General features: G+C 42.3%; 1 protein-coding gene across 3 annotated transcripts in view; it reads right to left on the reverse strand.

Moving 5' to 3' along the window:
• Positions 1 to 20,988, reverse strand: part of KCTD1 (potassium channel tetramerization domain containing 1) — a 203,108-nt gene that overhangs the window by 12,499 nt on the left and 169,621 nt on the right. For all 3 annotated transcript variants that reach the window (XM_008955728.7, XM_034943749.3, XM_034943747.3), the window contains exon 3: positions 9,098 to 9,242. In XM_008955728.7, coding sequence (XP_008953976.1) covers positions 9,098 to 9,242 — 145 coding nt within the window. The remainder of the gene's footprint in view (positions 1 to 9,097; positions 9,243 to 20,988) is intronic.

Here is a 20,988-nt window from a genome sequence, read left to right on the forward strand (position 1 = left end):
GAGTGGGGAGGACTGCTTGAACCTGGGAGGTTGAGACTGCAGTGAGCTATGATTGCACCACTGCATTCCAGCCTGGGTGACAGCACAAGACCCTGTCTCAAAAAAAATTTTTTAAGGCCGGGCACAATGGCTCATGCCTGTTATCCCAGCACTTTGGGAGGCCGAGGTGGGTGGATCACCTGAGGTCAGAAGTTCAAGATCAGCCTACCAATATGGTGAAAACCCATCTCTACTAAAAATACAAAAGTTAGCTGGGCATGGTGGGGGGTGCCTGTAATCCCAGCTACTTGGGAGGCTGAGACAGGAGAATCACTTGAACCCAGGAGGCGAAGGTTGCAGTGAGCCGAGATTGCGCCATTGCACTCCAGCCTGGGTGACAGAGCGAGACTCTATCTCAAAAAAACCAATTTTTTTTTTAATTAATTAAAAAATACCCAATAGACTTTTGAACATATCCAGGGATAGGTAAGTTGGGAGCTGCCTGCCAGCAAATTTGTCTATGTCTAGGAATGGTGGACATACAGACAGACCATGAAAGATGTGAGCAACATGGGGGCCACTTACCAAAGATGATGTTAAAGATAAAAGGCTACAGAGAGAGAGAGAGAGAGAAAGAGAGAATTGTGTGGTTCTCCATAAAAAATGGGGCCGAAGCTCTAGACTCTTGGTGTGCTCAGAGTTGCAACCACGTGTGTGTGTGTGCCTATGCATGCGCACACGCTCATGTGCAGGGCATAAAACAACAATGAGCAAATCAGTAAAATTGGAGGGAGGGGAAAATTAAGGGAAGAGGGACAGTCATATCCATAATAAAACACTGCAGAAAAGTTCTGCAATCACTTATGCAGAGAACAGATCTCAACAGCTTTCCATGGAAGCCAGGACAGGAGCAACTGCCACTTAAATGGTGTTCTGAAATATGAAATTATCTCAAAGATGAAATGGGTATCCAGCTCGGACAGCACATTTGCGGAATGAGATTTTAGGGGTGGAGGATCTTGTGACTTCAGGATTGAATGCACTTGTTCACCCAGTATTAAATGGCTAGGGAAAGAAGCAGGTAATCAATAAACATTCTCCTCCCTAACAAACTTAGTGAAAGAGATTCTCTCCTCATGCAAAAAACCATGTCCTGGTCGGGCACGGTGGCTCACACCTATAATCCCAGCACTTTGGGAGGCTGAGGTGGGTGGATCACTTGAGGTCAGGAGTTTGAGACCAGCCTGGCCAACATGGTGAAACCCCATCTGTACTAAAAATATAAAAATTAGCGTGCCTGTGGCGTGGTGGCGTGTGGTGGCGCGTGCCTGTAGTCCAGCTACTTGGGAGGCTGAGGAAAGAGAACTGCTTGAACCCGGGAGGCAGAGGTTGCAGTGAGCCGAGATCGTGCTGCTGCACTCCAGCTTGGGTGACAGAGCAAGACTTTGTCTCAAAGAAACCAAAAAACCCCAAAAACCATGTCCCTCCCAGGTTCAAGAGAAAACTCTGACGAGGAAGAAAGCACCAATAGTACTGTTCGGGATGCGCAGACTGAAAGCTCCTATGTGTACCTGTATTTGTGACTCCTGTAAACCGCACTGCTCCTGCTGATGCAATTCCATCACCCGCCACCAGAGCGGAAGGACCCCTTCAGCTTCTGCTGCCCCTCCCAGGTTCCAGAACACCCTGTACTGTAATTTACAGCCTGTCACCAGAGGTTCTGTGGGAAATGTTTTAAGGCCCTGGGATATGTGAGTTTCATTTGACATGCTTTTGTTTTTTTTTTTTTCCTCAAGCGTGGGTTACAGCTAAATCCTTAGCCAATTAAAGGGTGTGTTTGGTACTTAGAATTGATAAATAGCAGGTCTTTAAGAGCTCTGGAATCCTCAGGGAGCACGCAAAAGGTGCAGAGAAGCAGCTGTGCCAATCCTAGGCAGGTGGGTGGGTGAGTCCTTAAGCAAACTGGCCACAGTTGAACTCCGTGTGGAAGTTTTTCCCTCCCCAGCACCTAACCTGAATGCTCTTGGAGGAAAAATAATGCCTGCTATGTAGGTTTATGTGCTGAGGTTTAGTTAAACCAAAGTACATGCCTAAAATACCTGGCTGTTTCTGGAACATACTGCAACTAAAAATGAATGGCTACTATCATTTCTAACTGTAATTCCCAATATATTCTTTTGTGATTCCCTGCAGCCTGCATCCTTTTCAATAATGGGAATTATAAATTAATATTATTCTGATAAGCAGCATACAATGATGATATTATATACACGTTTTGTATTTTCTACTTAGTCCTATATAATTTTGAAAGGAAGTGCATTGCCTATTCCTATTTAGATTGTGGCTTCCTGCATCTCTTTTAACCCTTTTCTGCTGTATTTCAGTGAATTAATACTAAACATTGATTATGTGCCCAACACACAATGTCCTCTGGAAAAACATAAAAATGTCCCTGCCTGGAGAACTGCTTGAACCTGTGAGGCAGAGGTTGCAGTAAGCCAAGATCGCACCACTGCCCATCTCAAACAAACAAACAAACAAACAAACAAAAAGGCCCTGCCTGCAAGAACCTTATAATGCAGCAAGGAAGTGAAGATATATACACAAAATATCCAGAGTCCAAACATCAGGAAGTAGATCAGCAGGTTTCAGATGAACTGGTGGGAACAAGAGCCTAGTTTGAATGTTAGCCTCACTCCATTCATCTATTTACCCATCCATGCGTTCATTCACTCACGCCACAAATATTTACATGCTTAATATGTGGCAGGTGCTGAGTGTGTGGGACAGATGCTGCTGGCTAGCTTCCCCAACAGCTATTTCAACCTCTTTCCCTTGCCTATTTCTCTTACTACAGAGGCTAAAAATAAGTGAAGAAAAAAAAAATCCCTTTCTCAGCCACCAAGGAGAGGCTCCGTTCTGGCCAATGAGCCACAAAGGGAAAGTCTTCTGTGGGATCGTCTGACAAGGACAGAGTCTTGTGAGTTGAAAAGCTGTCTGTCCCTTTATCCTGCCTTGACTGAGGATGCGATGCCTGGAATGGTGATGCCTGGTGCCGTGATGCAGTCACCATATGATCTTGAGGTGACAGGCATGAGGCCAGAACGTCAACACTGAGGATGGCAAAACAGAAAGACAGAAAGCCTCCTGGTCCTTGATAACATTGCTGGGCAGATACCTCTGCCACAGGCCTCTGACTTCTCACGTGAGAAAAACAAATCTCCAATAGTGTAAGCCGCTGTTAATTGGCTGTTCCCACTCTCGTAGCTGGAAGCATCCCTACCTCACAGCTGCGCAGATGGTGCTGCACAGTGAGTGATAGATGCACTGTGTGTGACCACGGAGAGTCAGGGGTACAGGTGAGCCTAAGCTACACTAGGCCCAGGTAGGTTTGCTGGGGGATGTGGTGAAAAAGATGACTCCTGAATTCCAGTAAAGGCCAGGGGAATGGCTGCATAGGCGCACAGAGGGGCAGTTGTCAGGGGGCAAGAGGAGGGTGTGTCTGAGGGACCAAGAGAAGTCCTGTAGGGACGTGTAGAGGGCGAGAGTGGGTGAGGTGGGCAGGGGCCAGAGCTTTCTGGGCCTTGTGGGCTCTGACAGGGATGTGGTGCTTTGCTCTGTGAGACAGAAGAATGAATGGAAGAAGCCATGGCTGCTCATTTCTGCTTGACCCTCTGACTCTGGGAGGACGTGCAGGTCTCCAGGAAAATGCCTTGAAGACACAACAAAGCCGAGTATACAGCCCCCCCAGGTCTCCTGCCTGAGTCACTACATTCCTTAAGAGATACATGACCCTAGTCCTTGCCTTTTCTTCCATATGAGATAAAGTCTGACAGGTTGGTGATGACGCTTCTGTAATCTATAACACGCTGTACTCTTACACCCAAAGCTCGATGTATTCTGCTTGTAGCATCTGAGCAAGTGTGATGTGATTTTCCATGTACTGAACCTCCACCACCTATATAACAAGCTGTGGGCTGAAATCCTGTGTGGGACCTCAGTAAGACTTCTGAGTAAAACTAACTTTAATTCTTGAAAAGCTTGGTTTATCTTCTTCATTCGACAGTTTCAGGAACAAGAGAAAGTCCCTGCAGAATTTCAAGCAGGAGCAACTCATGATACAGTATCCTTTTTAAAAAGTGTCACATGGTCAGGGATGGGGTAGGATGGTGGCAGGGAGAGAGAGGGGTGGGCACAACTGTCAAATGACTAAAGGAGGGATCCTTGTGGTGGTGGAACTGTTCAGAACCTTGACTGTATCAGTGTCAATATCCTGGTTGTGATCCTAGTATTTTGCAAGATGTTATTACTGGGGGGAACTGGGTAACACAGCATCTCTATTATGTCTTACAACTGTATGCAAATCTATAATGATGTCAAAATTAAAAGTTGAATTTTTTAAAAGTGTCTCATAGTTTCAATGCAGAGAACAAGTCAAAAAGGGGTAAGAGTGGGAGGGGGTAGACCAATTATGAAGCCACTCCAAGGAGTCCAGGGAGCTGCTGGGCCTTGGGCTAGGGAGGTGGGATGAGGGTAGTGGATTGATTCGCGATGCGTCCAGGAGGTTAAGATGACGGATGCGCTGACAGATCACATGTGGGAGGCGAAGAAGAGGAAAAAGTCCAGAAGGACTGCAGGTTCCTGCCTTGAGCAAGTAGGTGGATTCTGGCATCTTTTACTGAGATAGGATACAAAGGAAGAGGAGCAGATTTTGTTCTTGGTGGTGGTGGTGGCAGAGGGGGAGGCAGACAGAGTGAGCTCATTTTTGGGCATCTAAAGTTTAAAGAGCGAATGAACTATCCAGGCAGGGATTCTGGGTCGGCATTTGGAAATGCAATCACCTAAACATGAGGTGATTTTCATATTGTACTAACCAAACCTTCTCCTGATGAAGTCCAGGCTATATATAACTTAGCGAAAAATATAATGAAATCCTATGGCAGTTTTTCCTTACTAGTATACATGTCTGTAGCTGTGATAACTTGACTTCTTTTTTGACAACTTTATTTAAAAATTATTTTATTGTTTTATTTTAATGACTTAAGTCATATGTGAATGCCTGCTCATTGTAAAAACTAATGATAAAATTCATACTAAAGCATACGGAACTAAAAGTGAAATATCCTCCCTCACCCATTTCCAATTCTACTGCCTTTCCTCTAGGAAAATATGAGAGAGTAAGAAATTGTTCCCCCACCTCTCCACATCATGCTTTGGCCCTTCTCTCTACATGAGCTTACTTACTCCCTAAAGTGGGAAAGGGTCCAGAGCTGACTGGGGAGCGCCCGACGTTGGTGGCTCAGGTTGGACTAGTGGCCAGTCACTGCTGGAATCTGTGCCCTGGGCAGGGACCCAGCTTCCTGATTCCTCTTCCTGTCTCCACATGTGGCAAGCACCTGCTTTCTAGAACAGTCCTGGTTCTCTCCCTAGGTCTCTCTGTTTCACCTGCAGCTGCTGTGGGAAGCTGGCCTGCTCTCTTCAACTATGCTATTCATCAGCTGTGGCCTCGAAGACATGGGGCTGCTGTCTAAATCCAGTCAGTCCCCTTGATCATGTCTGAGAGTGTGTGACCCCAGGTGCAGACTGAGGGCTGGAGGTAGAGACTGCACTTTGGCCTTGGGCCTGCAGAGTGTTGTCTAATTCAGCTATTATCTGAGAGCCCTGGATAAAATTTTTGCCCAAATTAATAAAGTAGCATGGAGAATAAGGCAGGAAAGAGGTTCAAAAGTTATCATGCCAAGAAAAAACTGTATATACTATATTGAAAATTATCTTTGAAAAGCCTCTAGGAAGAGGCATATTGGAAATCGCTCCTTGGAATACCATGCAGCCATAAAAAGGAATGAGATCATGTCCTTGCAGGGATATGGATGAAGCTGGAAGCCATTATCCTCAGCAAATAACACAGGAACAGAAAACCAAACACTGCATGTTCTCACTTATAAGTGGGAGCTGAACAATGAGAATACATGGACAAAGGGAGGGGAAGAACACACACTGGGGCCTGTAGCAGGGATAGGGGGAGGGAGAGCATTAGGATAAATAACTAATGCATGCAAGGCTTAATACCTAGGTGATAGGTTGATAGGTGCAGCAAACCACCATAGCACGTTTACCTATGTAACAAACCTGCACATCCTGCACATGCACCCCAGAACTTAAAATTAATAATAAAATAATAATAATAATAATAATAATAGTAAAAAAGAAATCACTCCTCAATATGCTTCCTTTCCTGAGCTGGAAGAGATCACTACTGATGAAGCGGCTTTTGCTTAGGAGCCATGTTGCACAAACCAAACCCCCATGTCTTCAAACCCTGGAATCAAGCTCAGTGCGGTGAGATGCACGCCATTGAGGGGGCCTTGGGAACTGCCCTTGGCTGGGAGCAGCGGGCTCCTGTGCCTTCCTCAGGCTCATTCCAGGGCTGCGGGAAGCTCATTCACTGGCTGCAGTTATTATACTCTCTCTATTTTCTTGCCAATTGCATATAGTTGCCATGTAAAATAAATGTGCACATGATGCAACTCCTCTGTGCTCTCTTTTCCATTTGGCTAATAATCCTTGGCATGTGCCCCACTGTTCAAAATCCTGAAGGAGAAGATAACTAAGGGGCCCCTGAGCTTCTTATTAACTTGGGATCTACTCTTCTGGATCTTTTTCTATGCATTTATATATGCATACATACCTGATCTTTTACATAAATAGAAACATACTATACATATGGTTCTGCAACTTAATATTTTCACTGAATCATGGAATTACATGATTTTCCCCCCACATATCAACAGATACAGATCTACCACATCTTTTAAACTAGTCCATAGCATGGATAGTCTATAATATTTGTAACCATCTGCCAATGAACTTTCTTTTTTAGAAAGTCCAGTTTTTGCTATTATAAACATGACTATAATAAACATCCTATATACAAATATCTTTACAGATTTACCTGAATATTTCTAGCAGATCAAAGAGTATGTATATTTGAAACTTTAACATTTACTGCTGAATTGTCCTCCAAAAATGTTTAATGATTTTGACTTCCAACCACACCGTATGTTCCCTAACACTGTATATTACACATCTTTTTAATTTTTGCCAATCTAATGGATAAAAGGGAGTATCTAATTTTATTTTTATTTGATACAAAAGAAACTGAATGTCTTTGCAAATGTTTATTGCCAATTTCTGTTTTTTTCTTTGGGAAAATTTTGTTCATAGCTAAAAAAATTTTTCCACTGGGTTGTTTGTATGTTTCTCATAGATTTTTAAGATAGATCTTTTATGATGGGTATTCATCTTTTGTTGCAAATGTTTCTTATGGTCTGACACTTGTCTTCTATTTGTATATGATGTCTTCAATTCAACTATTTTTTTTAAAGGATAGCTTCTGGGTATGAAGTCTCATTTAGACAGGCCCCTTCTGCCTCAAAATTATACTTTTAGAAATTTCTTTGTATTTTTTCATAATACTTTTATTGCCCTCGTTTTTGTATTTATTTCTGAAATTTTTGTGAATTTATGATGTAGGATAGGGCTCTGGCTTTACAATTCCCTCAAATGTCTCAGTGGTGATCGTCTCAGCACCTATTACTGACTATTGCTTTCTTTTCCCACTGATGTGAAATGCCACCTTTATAGTACATCAAATTCCTATGCACCTGTACATCTATCTCTGGACCCTATTCTTCTCCATTGATTTGTATATTTCAGTGCTGTCAGAACGACACCTTTAAATTAATATAGCTCGAAAGTCTGTTTTGACGTTGATAGGACACATCCACCATTACCCACCTTTACCATCATTACTATGACCAGAAATACTTTTTTTAGCTATCCTTAACGCTTTTTTCTTCTACACAAACTTTATAAATGGTTCAAATTTCATTTTGAAAAATCTATTACTTAAGTGGGTTTGCACTGACTATATAGAATAATTTGAGGATAACTGACATCTTAACAATATTGAGGTTTCCCATCCAGGAACCTAGAATGTTCCTTCATTTATTCAACTCTTTTACACTTGTGTGTAGAGATCTGCGGTTTTCTTAATCAGCCTTTGCTTGTTTCTCGTTAGGTTTATTCCTAGGTGTTATAATTTTTGTTGTATATTTTTCTATTATAGCTTATGATTGGCTCTTGCTATTCTCTAAAAAGGCTATTGACTGGCTGGGCACAGTGGCTCATGCCTGTAATCCCAGCACTTTGGGAGGCTGAGGCAGGTGGATCACCTGAGGTCAGGAGTTTGAGACCAGCCTGCCCAACATGGTGAAACCCCGTCTCTACTAAAAATATGAAAAATTAGCTAGGCGTGGTGGTGGGCAGCTGTAATCCCAGCTACTCGGGAGGCTGAGGCAGGACAATTGCTTGAACCCAGGAGGCAGAGGTTGTGGTGAGCCAAGATCACGCCACTGCACTCCAGCCTGGGAGACAAGAGCAAAACTCCGTCTCAAAAAACAAACGAACAAACAAAAAAAGCTATATATTGATCCTGAATTGAGCTGCTTTAATGAGTTCTTTATAAGTTCTAATAGCATTAAGTTGACTTTTTAGAATCATCCATTTGAAGAAACATTGTCAGCTGCAAAAATTACATTTTCGTGAATTCCCTTCTAATATTAACACTTTCTATTTGTTCTCCTTGTCTGACTCCATTGCCTAGAGTTACCAGCACAATGTGGGCTATCTCAGCGTGACTAACCTTAACACTTATTACTAACTGTAAAGGGAACAATTCTAAAATTTTACTGTTCATGTTTGCTTTCGATTTCTGGGGGCGGGGAGGGGGAAGTCTTCATTAAGCTAAGGAGGTTTCCCCTTTTATTCTCTAGCTCTCTAAGACATATCAGAAATGAGCTTTGAATTTAATCAACTCCTTTTCAATTTGTTCAAGTGAATTATAATTCAATTCTTTAAATGAAAAGCGATCCTCTTTAAGTCAAGTAGAAGTTTAATGGCCATAACCACTATTTCAGGAATAGTGAACCATGTCAAAGAGAACTCTGGCACCTTTCGAGTTGGTGTATGTTAATAATGTAGAACTAGAAATATTTTTTTGGAGCACATAAAAAAATCACATATTTATGCTATTGGTGATTTAACATGGATCCCTCACCTTGAAATCATCAGGAATGAGGAGTTTGGATGTTCGTAGAAAATTCAAGATATATCTGAACATCTGTCCATCTCTGTCAATGAAATAGTGCTGTTTGAGACTGTCCAAAACAATGGGCTCTGTACCATCAAAAAGTCTTCCGATTCTGTGATAGAAAAGAGGGAACAGTGAAGACAATTAGATCAATTGTTCGGCCACTAGGACTAAGAGGTGTCTTTTATCACTGTCAAAGGTAGCACTTTTGAAGATGGCAGTAGGGAAAAATTACGATTGTCTGCAAAGTGTTGGTCCCCGCTTGATAAATATCTCAGGACGAGACCATTCAAAATAGTCCTAGGCTTTGTCAAATGAATTCTTTTATTCACTGTCTTTCACCTGCAAAGAAAATGTTCCTGACATGGTGATTACGGCTAAGTGCTGTCACTGTAATGGAAGATCACATCTTTCCCCGTGTTACTTAAAACAAGCGTCCCTGCTACTTAAAAAATGTTATTGCTCCAAAGCATCTTTGAAACAGGTTCTACTAAAAAAGCAATTTTGTTTTTAAGAAATCGTTTTCTGAGTTTTCCCCAACCACGAATCCCAAACTTTCTAAAAATAAGGCAAAGCCTATATGTTGACATCTACATTTAATTATATAAAAAAGAATAATTTAAAATGTCACTCATCTAGGAGAATATGTTTTCCACTAACAATATACACTACAGTTTCTTAGGTCTCAGCGCAAAAAGCATTTTTAACAGCCAGGCATCATTACAAAAAAAATTTGGCCACCCCCAAAATATGACCTGTTCCAGAACATGAGTAGCTATGCTTAAAAACAATGATCCACATTATGCTTTTCCCAATTTTGGAATGAACATTTGTATGGTGTGCTACAGTTGAAGTGTTTTGCATCTATCATCATTTATCCCACTAATAAAGGCTGAACCTATACACATTAGTATATACTCAGTTAATACAAGGTGGTCATATCTATACTGTGAAAACCTAGAGGGCTGGCTAATGACATGCAAGCATTCCATATCAGAGAAGAGAAATCTCTCTCTGATTTGGAACAATATCATTTTGTTGCTCTGAAGATGATTTTGAAATTATACATTTTCTAATCATAGGTTGAAGTGGGGCAGGTGTAATGATAAATCAATAATTTCACCCCTCTTAAAATACAACAAACAAACAAGTAGGAAAGCTACTTCCCTCTCTCCCCCAGAAGAAAGGCATGTGAATTTTTGTTTCAATAGAAATCTTTTAAAGATAATTTTAAAGCTCATGTTTTAAAATCATGTTTAAAAACTCATGTTACGTTACTCTGAAGGTAGTAAGTGCAAAGAGGAAAGCAAGTAATTATGGTAGGGTTATTTTCTAAAATTCAATAAATATTTTTGAGCTAGCATTTTATCCAACTTTCCATGAATTGCCTGTGATTATCCAGGGTGTGGATTACAACCTTTCTGGGATTCTTTCACTGCATGCCACCTAGTCATTCATTTCTCACTGACACATCAATCAAACAGTAGGCTTGAAACTAAAATATGCTTAGTCACTTACTTGTAGTGTTTCCAGGACAATTTGATACAGGATGAAAAAGAATGAGATTTGTTTGCCTATTATTAAAACATTTTACTCTTCACTCTTAACAACATGATAAATTTCCAGTTGACAGGGGAAGAAAAGGGAGCTATATTAAGTGCTTTCCAGATGCCTTGTACCATCCTTAGTACTTTATATATGTAACAAACCCATTATCTTCATTTTAAAGATGAAGAAATAGGCTCGAAAAGATGATTAACTTGCCCAACTAGTTAAGCAGCATTGGGGGATTTGTGCACAGTCTGTCTGGTCCTAAAGGGGCCTCCCTTACAACGATTGGAATGAAAAGAATTACCACTATCGAATGAAAGCTTATGGTCTAGAGTTTTATTTCTGCCATATATTTGTGGAGTGAGAATTTTACAATGAAATCCAAGCACCTATACCGAAATAAGTCAGTATCAGTGATCTTGTCACTTTAGTAAGAGAGGAAAAGTAGGTATTTTGTTCTTTTAAAAATCCTGTTTTTTAATTTTTAGATAAACTCTCATTTTCAGGTCTAGACTTGGATGTACGCTTGCACAGAATGAGTGACTAATAAACCTATACGGGGTGAATGTGTAAAGGAATCAGGACTGAGGAGTGCGGAATGAGAATGGGGTTTGGCTAGTTACTAGCTGTAATCTAGGTGAATCGACTTCTCTGTCTCCATTTTTTTTTAAATTAAGTCTCACTTTGTTTTATAAAATAACTTTAACTTTTTCTCAGGGTTGATGAGGAAATCCAGTGTGCTCGTGGTGAACTCAAAAAATGCACAGCAATAGAAAGTATTCCAAGCCAGCCAACAAAAATTTCTATAAAAGCAGCTCTTAAAAGACTGCAAGTGCTAAGGCACAGGATTTAAGGAGAAAAAGGAACAATCCTGGAAGTGCATTGTTTATAGACCTTTCTAAAAATAGGAGAGAAGTGTCAATTAAATGGTTTTTAAGATGCAAAAACCAAGAACAAAAAACAACCTCGGGTGTGGATGCAATGAGGCATCTTCACTTCCAATGTAGTTAAAATAGAAAAAAGCTGCAAAGAGAAGAGCAAGAGGGAGATCTGAAGCGAGCACTAGCAGAGCTGGCCCCACGAATAACCTAGAGGCCGCCTGGGCGTCCGGGTGGGAGAGACAGTGGGGAGAAGTGGACTCTTCAGGCGGCCTCCACCAAGACCAGAGGAGACGAAAAGCTGAGGAAGGCCTGGATTCCACCCAGCACAAGAGGAACCCTAGCCAGGGAATTTTTCTTATGAGGGGGTCCAGTCAAAGGGCAGCAAGAAAGGCCCAGGCCCTGTCTCGGGGGCCCCCTTGCCTGGTGAAACCGCAGACCCCCCGCCAGGCCGTGGGAACGCTGGCGGCCAGCTCGGCCAGACCCGATGGAAGGGGCTGAAAAACGCGCGCTGCCAGGGCAGAAAAGGCTGCGTGGGCTCCGTGGAAGCAGAGCAGGCAAGGGGTGTGGAGAGAAAGAGGAAAGGGCTGGAAGGGAAGGGTGCTTGGGCCGCGGAGGCACAGGCCTGGCGGAGGTGAAAGCCTCTCAGAGAAGAAAACGTTCCCCATTGGAAGCAACAAACGTTGGGAGTAATAAAAAGAAACGCAGGGCTGCTGATTTCTGCCAACTTTAAAAGGAGGAACGTTGGAGTTGTGAAAACACAGTGGAGGGGGCATGTGGTGCCAAGGGTCGTAAAATGGCGTCCCTGGGTGGTTTCTGAGATTGGCAGGACTGTGCTGTGGAAAAGTATTGTTTGGCTAAGCAAATAATGGGGAAAATCGGCACAGGCTGTATTTCTTGTGGACATGTGAATGGAGTTACAAATCAAACTGCAGTGATTTGTAAACTCTGATGCCTGAAAACTATGTGGAACTCATTACAGTTTACTAACCTTGGAGAACATTCCTGTTTTCCAACTAGCCAAGACCAAGCTGGCTCCAGACGATGTATGGCTGGTTTTGGATTTTTTTTTTTTTTTTCCACTCATTGAATCAAGTGGCAATGCTGAGAACGACTTTCTTCCACCAATTTCTTTTTGTTTTTTAAGGATGATCATTACTATTTTAACTAATTTTTTTACTTTTTAAAACATTTTATTTTGAACAATTTCAAACTTATGCCAAAGCAGAGAAAATAATAGAATGAACCCCCATATGACCATCAACCAGCTTCAAAAGCTGTCAATTCCTGGTTAATTTTGTTTCAACTCTACCTCTATGCCTCATTCTCCTTTCCACTGGTTATTCTGAGGTAAATCTCAAACACTGTATTATTTTACTGTACATATTTCATTAACTAATAAGATTGGAAAGTTCACTCAAAATATGTTCACTAAAAAAAAGTTCATTAAAAATGACAGATACTGAATTCCACTCAATATTAGCTTTTTAATATTAGCACTCTGAGGCCGGGCATGGTGGCTCATGCCTGTAATCCCAGCACTTTGGGAGGCTGAGGTGGGCAGATCCCAAGGTCAGGAGTTCAAGACGAGCCTGACCAACATGGTGAAACCCTGTCTCTACTAAAAATACAAAAATTAGCCGGGCGTGGTGGCACACACCTGTAATCCCAGCAACTCGGGAGGCTGAGGCAGAGAATTGCCTGAACCCGGGAGATGGAGGTTGCAGTGAGCCAAGATCATGTCACTGCACTCCAGCCTGGGCAACAGAGCGAGACTTTGTCTTAAAAAAAAAAAATTAGCACTCTGTTGATTACTCTTGTTTATAGAGCAAATAATGCAAGACCTAATCTCTGAGGAAACCAAGCTCATTTGGTGGGAAGTGAGTCTGGTTCTCTCCACTCTCCCTGGCATCGTGTGCTGTCCACACTGTGCATTAAAGAATGGTCTTAAGTCAAAGAGAGTATGGGGCTAGGATCCTACATTTGGCTTAGCGTGAATCATTCATTAAGAATTTTTTCTTGTGTATTCATTCATTTTATGGACCTGATATCTCTAATTTCCTGTGACTCAGGTTCTTAAGAATTTCTTTGTTTCTTGTGTAATCATTCAGTTACTCATTCACTCTTTCCACCAGTATTAGTGGGGGCTCACTATGCCAGATACAGGGGATGCAGTAGTAAATAAGCCACAGTCCTTGCTTTTGTGGAATTTAAGTCGTCGGGGCTGGGAGTGTGGGTCAAGTGCAGTGTGATCAAGTGTGTCACTGGGTGTGCACGGTGGGCTCAGGAGGTGCACCTGGCTCACCTAACTCAATCTGGGGTTGGCAGGGAAGAAAGAGAAAGCTCATTGGAGACCTGAAGGAGAAGAAGTTGGCCAGGTACAGGGGCAGGAGGTAAGGTTAGGTAAGCAGGGAGAAGGGTGGGGAAGATACAAAGGCTTGTAGCCAAACCCTGCCATGTGATTACTCTCTATTGGGGTGTAGTCAGGCTGGCTGAAAAATGAGGCTGAAGCAGCAGAAGCCAGATCGTAAAAAGCCATGTGAGCCAGGTCAAGGAGTTTAGATTTGGTCTCAAGGGCAATAGCGACTGGTGTCAGGCTATGTTGTCAGGGACAGAAAGTAAAAGAGCACATTTAGGAGTGAGACAGAGTCAAGGTGCCACATCTGAAATCACGCCTTCTCACAGACACAGCTTCTGGCTTATCCAAATCCTGTCTGTTTTGCCTTGCTTTGACTACATCATTTGCATAATGCAGTGGTTCTTAACCCTGGCTACACAGTGGCATCACCTGGGCAACTCTGAAAAAATAATGATGCTGGGCCCCCATCCCCAGCTATTCTGATGTAATTGGTTGGGAATGAAGCCCAGGCATCTGTATTTTTTTAAAAAAAACTCTCTAAGTCTCAACTGAGTTGAGAACCAGTGTAAAGGAGGTTGAGCAGAGAGACCAACAAGGAGGCAAGTCAACATCAATTGAGACCCTGTCATTCTGAAGTGTCAGAGCATACTTTCTTAAACTGTGAAGGATCTCCAGGACAACCAAGTTCAGCCTCTCATTTACAAATGGAGACACCGAGTCACAAATATATAACACTCAAGGATGCATGGCTGGGTAGACACAGAGGTGGCTCCAGACCCCACCATGCTGCCCCTGTGGTGATCGGCACAATGGTCAACCTCAAGCTTACAGGGGACAATGGCTCTAATGCCAGTTACTACTCATTGAATAGCATTATGTGCCAAAGAGTGAGCTGGCTGCTTTAAGGGTTTATATCTCATTTAATCTTTAAAATGAGGTCAAGGAAATCATTGGTAGACTGAGAAGATACCCTACACTGAACTGAACCAAACCAAACTGAAACACCCCAAGACTCCTGAGGTTCCTTACAAACTGCTGGTACAATCATAAAGAGGCCTAAGGAGGGATGGGAAAGAGGATTCTCAGGGCAATGGAAACCTCTGGGAAGAGTAGTACACATGAGGTTTCATCTCCACTTACCTTGCATCTCTTGTTCCATTATGTGCTGTGTCCCTACACTTAATCCTGAAAACTCTTAAGGGATTTGTCACTTTACAGCTAAGGAAGTTTAGCTTGAAGAGGCTGCCAATTCTGCCGAAGCTGCCTTCTGGCTCTAGGCTCTGTACCCCCCACCCTTCCCATGCTGCACTGTCTAGGGCACCCCATGCCACCTCATGCACCAAGGCATGTAACTCGACACCAGGCCTGGCTTTACCGAGAGGCCAGCAGGTTAATCCTTTCAACTCTCCCCTGTGGTCCATGCATGGTAATTACAGAGGGAGGGCTCATCTGCATTGCTGCAGGATGGACCAACCCAGAGAGGGTGGAGACATCCTGCTCAGGGGTGAGGCTGGGGAAAGAAGTGCAAAGACAGATGGACCACAGGATGAGGACGGCGAGAAAAGGGAAGGGCCCGGGTGGTTGGGCCCTTTTATCCATTTGGCTCTCCTTTGCCAAGAAATGCCTCTTTTTCTCTATGTCTAGGCTTCCAAGCCATGGGACATATGGTTTGGACTTTAGGAAAAGATTTCATTTAGTTTCTGGTCCAGAATTATTTTGCTGGCTAAGAGATTCAGAGGCTACTTACAAATGACATCTTTAGCATTTGGAGATATTTAATTACAAAAGTGATACCTGCTTATGTTGTCAACTGGAAAAGTATAGACGGTGAAGGAGCAGCAAAACAGAAGAACAATCTGCTGTGAGCCCACCACTCAGCAGGGAATTAATTTTTAAAAATCTGATTTAAAGAGTATTTTTCTTTCTTTTCTTTTTTCTTTTTGTTTGAGAGTGAGTCTCGCTCTATCACCCAGGCTGGAGTGCAGTGGCATGATCTCGGCTCACTGCAACCTCTGCCTCCCGGGTCAAAGTGATTCTCCTGCCTCAGCCTCCCGAGTAGCTGGGATTACAGGCACCTGCCACCACGCCCGGCTAGTTTTTGTATTTTTGGTAGAGTTGGGGTTTCACCATGTTGGCCAGGCTGGTCTTGAACTCTTGACCTCAGGTAATCTGCCCACCAAGGCCTCCCAAAGTACTGGGATTACAGGCATGAGCCACCACGCCCAGCCTGAGTATTTTTCTATTGAACCATTTTGTTTTTGGAAGCACTTGTAGCTTCATACTTTTTTATGGCTACTAATTTGGATTCTCAACCAACTTTTTTTCCTAATATCTGAAACCTAAGATAGACAAATCCAGGGTGGAGGCTGGGTGAAGGTGTGTAAGTTGTGTGCATGCACAACGGAGATGTGTGTGTGTGTGTGTGTGTGTGCGCGCGCACATGAGAGGCATGTGCAGAGCTGACAGCGCAGGTGCAACCTAAACTCAGGACAGCAGGAAGGGAAGGAGTCGTGGAGAGAGGAGATGGTGTTGCAACCAAAGGGTTCCTTTGCCTCCTTTCTGCTGAGATGAGAGAGGAATGAAACAAAGTGGGGGGAAGGGAAGGAAATGCTAGGTTAATATATGAAACCTTTAGAAAAATAGGGGTTCAATATTGTATTCTCCCTGTTTTTGCATATATTTTTAAATGTCCATAATAAAAAGTTTTTCTGTTAAAAAAGGGAATGCGATGCTGGAGATAATTATAGTGTAAAAAATATCATCAGTCAATTTGTTGTTTCAGAAGTCTGCATTATCATAAACAGCATTTAATTCATTTAAAGTATTATAACTGTTAAAAATTCTAGGACTAGCTCTTTAAGATTTCCAGACTCAAGAAATTTCATCTATATTTCATGAACACAGATAAAAATTAATTCAGAGCTTGTTATAGAAATGAATAGAAGTAATTTAAGAGAAGGGGGAAAATACCTTCTAAGTAAAAACAAACAAAACAAATTTTATCTACTTATGAGGAGATAATGTTTCTAGTACCTGTTCCCTGAGGTGGCATCATTTTCTTAAATGATACATAGAACTGAAGAAAGTAGGGGAGAAAGGAAAGGAAAGTTTGAAATATAAGAAAAAGTATGAGTGCAATAACAAGTCAGGAACTCGGCGTTTTGTAGAATCCATCACTGAGGGCTCAGGGCCACTCGGGGGTAGCTGATTCTCTGGTAAGCTTATTAATCCTCCCCTGACTTCGGTTAGAAAAATTTTAAAAATTAGAGGGTTACATTGACTGTTTACTATGAAAAGTACTATTACAATGAAACTGAATCTTTTTAGAATTGACATAAGTAGACTTTTTGTTTCTTCATTTACTGAATGCCCACCATGTTCCCTGTGCTCTTTGGGGCCTTAAACTGGGCATGATATGGTCCCACTGGGTGTCATGGAAGGACAGAGGAGAGGGAACCAGCCGGCCTAGGCAGGCAGGGAAGGCCTCCTGCTGGAGGCAATGACTCTGCAGGGTTTGGAGTAAGGGGAAGGGCACAGGGGCTTGGAGAAGAGATTTTAGTCCAAGAGCTCAGCTGAAGGGAGGCCACGGAGGCAGGAAAGAACATGATGTTTAATGGGTGACGTACAGACACAGCCAGTGAAGAGCATTTCTCTCAGTATTGACCTGAGCGGGGTAGATAAGGGCGCCATTATTCACAAGAGTTTTGGCACAGTCCTTCAGTCATGTCTTAGGAACTTCCTGGCATGTTCAGCTCCAAGACCCATAGACCTGGGTTTGAAACTTGCCTTGAGTTTTGATTTCTTCACCTGAGCAATGGGATAATACCTACCTCAAATAATTCTCATGAGGAATAAGTGGATATCTAATAAGCCCTACATTGAACTGAGTGCTCCTCTGTGCAGGGCACAGTATAGAGTCTTGACACCTCCATGAGGTAGGTACTATTATCCCCATTTTAGAGGCAAGGACACCTAGCCAACTAATCAACGGTAAGGCCAGAATTCACAACCAGGCAGCTGGACCGCAGAGCCCAGCTGGGACCCACATCCTCACTGTGGCCATTCTGCTGCTCAGTAAAGCACTGTGCGTGGCCTTGGTAAATGCTGACAGATTTGCATCCTTGGGAGACAGTGTGCTATGCCAAAACAGAATTCTGACTGAATAGAAAATCCTGCATGCATCTTGAATTGAAAGAAAACTTTTAAGATCACCTGGGCCTGTTCTCTGACTTGAGTGTTTGTTTAAACATGATTTCTAGGGTAAATGGCTATTTGTCTAAAATCAATTGAGGATCAGATCATCATAACCTCCCTGGGAAGCCCAATTTAGTATTTTTTTCAGCTAGAACAGTTTCTGTTTAGGTTTTCCCTTGCTTTTTATTTGGGCAGGCAAGCATGAACATATGCACAGAACCTGCCCCACAGCCCACGCCCACCCTCCTCTCAACACTGTTCTATATTTGGAGGTATTTCTGATACACTCCTTAGTCTCTTAATTTAAAACTCCATAATGTGTTTTCCATTTCACAATAATAGTTACTATTCAGAGAAAAAAATGTTAAAATAGCTAACATGTATTAAGAGTATCAAGTACTCCACTAAAAACTTTATGGATTATCTAATTTAATCCCTTTTTTTTTTTTTTTTTTTTTTGCCCAGGCTGGAGTGCAGTGGCATGATCTCGGCTCACTGCAACCTCCACCTCCTGGGTTCAAGCGATTTTCCTGCCTCAGCCTCCTGAGTAGCTGAGATTACAGGCGTGCGCCACTAGGCCAGCTAATTTTTGTATTTTAATAGAGACGGGGTTTCACCATGTTAGCCCCCATGTCTCGAACTCCTGACCTCAAGCGATCCGCCCCACTTGGCCTCCCAAAGTGTTGGGATTACAGGTGTGAGCCACTGCACCCGGCCCTGATTTAATCTTATTGCAGCTCTATAAAGTATTTTGATTTTCCTGATGGAGAAACTGAGTTACAGAGCCATCGAGTAACTTGCCAAGGGTTTCTGAGCTACATAGTCTATTGTCCCTGAAGAGTGAGGGCCAGCACATGCTCGATGCTGTCCCCGACTCACAGTGTCCGTCTGTCCCAGAAGTCCCAGCTCCTTTCCTGCTCTGGCACCTCCTGCCAATCTTTCTTCATCTCGCAGTTGTGCTCTTTGTTACAGAACGAACTCTTTTGCATGTGTTCCCAATGAACCTAATCTGTGTTGGAAGGACTGTTCCTATTCCTGGGTTTCTCAGTATTCGCAACCCTAAATACTGGACTGGGGCCTTCCTGTGTGAAGAAACATTCTTGATTCTTCATCTGTGGTGTCAATAGCTCTAACAAATGGAACAGACTCTGGGCCCATCCCCCTGTGACTGCTGCTCTCCAGGTGGCCCCGTCTCTCCCTATTTTTTGATTATTTCCCTTGGTGTTTTACTGTTCCAGACTGTTGGAATTAGCTTGCATGTCACTGCAGTCACTTCATATAAAAACGTCAGATTAATTATATGACACTATGAGAGGAGTATGGCCAAACCAGCTATATCTATTTTCAATTTAACAATTTTTCCCACTTGCAATCATGCCAGCAAAAGAACAGTATTTAAATCTTTTGCTTTTTACCTATAAGTGAAAAACCAGAGGCTTAACACAGTGCTTAATTCAAAAAGAAAGAACTAGAAAATAGATGTAATTTACTTAGAGACTAGGTAAATACATTTTGGACACCTAACAGAAGATGTTTGGAAGCAAGTAACTGAATCTACCCTGATTCCTTCACACCCCCACCTTACCCCTCCATACTCAGACACACACACACACGACTTCATTGATGGTATCAGTCAACGGAATATCTCTTCAAATATCTACAGTATTGAAAGGTGGTTGGATGAATGAAAAGGAATGAATTATTCTGTCGTTTATGATGTCAGAGTGACTAGGAAGCTTAAAAACACATTCAGAACCTAAGCCTTGCAATGACAAAGTCAAAGGAAGGAGACAGCCTCAGGACTGTGAGCTATATCTCTCGAAAAGGAGGACAGAAAGCTGAAAATTGGACAAGAATCCTAATATACAACTTCAAAAGTATACAGACATTTTAAAGAATCTATCAAAAGTCCATATTACCCAACATTTTAAGAATGTCTAATTGCTTCTTCAAATCACGTGGAGGATGTGCCTGGTTGGCTTTACGCTCTGAGAAGCTTAAGGTTTCTAATTTATGTCGCAAGCTTATTTAAATAGCCACCAAATCAAAATGACATGTGAAAAATATTAAGTTTATATCAGCTAATGATTCAAAGACAACACTTGTGGGTGTGTGTGGTTGGGAAATACCCAAGAAGGCGCTCACAGCATTCTGCCCTTGGGTGCACTGTGGCCAACAATGCACGGTCTGTAGGTGTGTCTTGTGCAATTGTCTACGCCCTTCTGGGCTTAGTCGTGGTTTATCATAGTTCAAAAATTTACCCAGAGGCCCCAAGCCAGTCCATAGCCATGCTAGGTGATAGGAATATCTATCAATATTTCTCCCTACCCCTCAAAGAACAGAACCAAGCCCTAACCTGAAAATCATTTCAAGAAATAAAAGTTTCCCAGCTAAGAAGGATTCCTCATTTTTTTCCTCTTCCTTTTAAGATGATCATGTACAGGCATTGAAAAGTTTTAGTAGTAGTTTGATGACTTCACTTCCCATAACTTGTTGTTCCACTAGCTTTTCATTCAGAAGGCCTGGGTGAGAAAGAAATACTTTTCTAATTTAAAAATCTGCATAAAGAATTATCAATGGGTTCCTCAAGAGCCTGACACATGGTGTACTTGGAAATACAAACCATATCTTCCCTGTTTAGCTTTTCTAATCGTTATAGACATCAAGCTAGGGTGAAGAATGGAACTTCATTTTTTTTTTTAACGTGGTTCCCTAGGTTTCCTTGGTTGATACAACAACCTTTATTCCAGTCCATTTTCTCTGAATTCCACCCTTAAAGCCATTTTGTTCCTTCTGCAATATATCATCAAAATGATGATGTTTTAATGATGTACCTTCTTTAGGGCCCCTAAGATTACAGATCAGTGGGATATACT

The sequence above is a fragment of the Pan paniscus genome, chromosome 17, assembly GCF_029289425.2.
Source record: "Pan paniscus chromosome 17, NHGRI_mPanPan1-v2.0_pri, whole genome shotgun sequence".
In the NCBI taxonomy this organism is placed as follows: domain Eukaryota; kingdom Metazoa; phylum Chordata; class Mammalia; order Primates; family Hominidae; genus Pan; species Pan paniscus.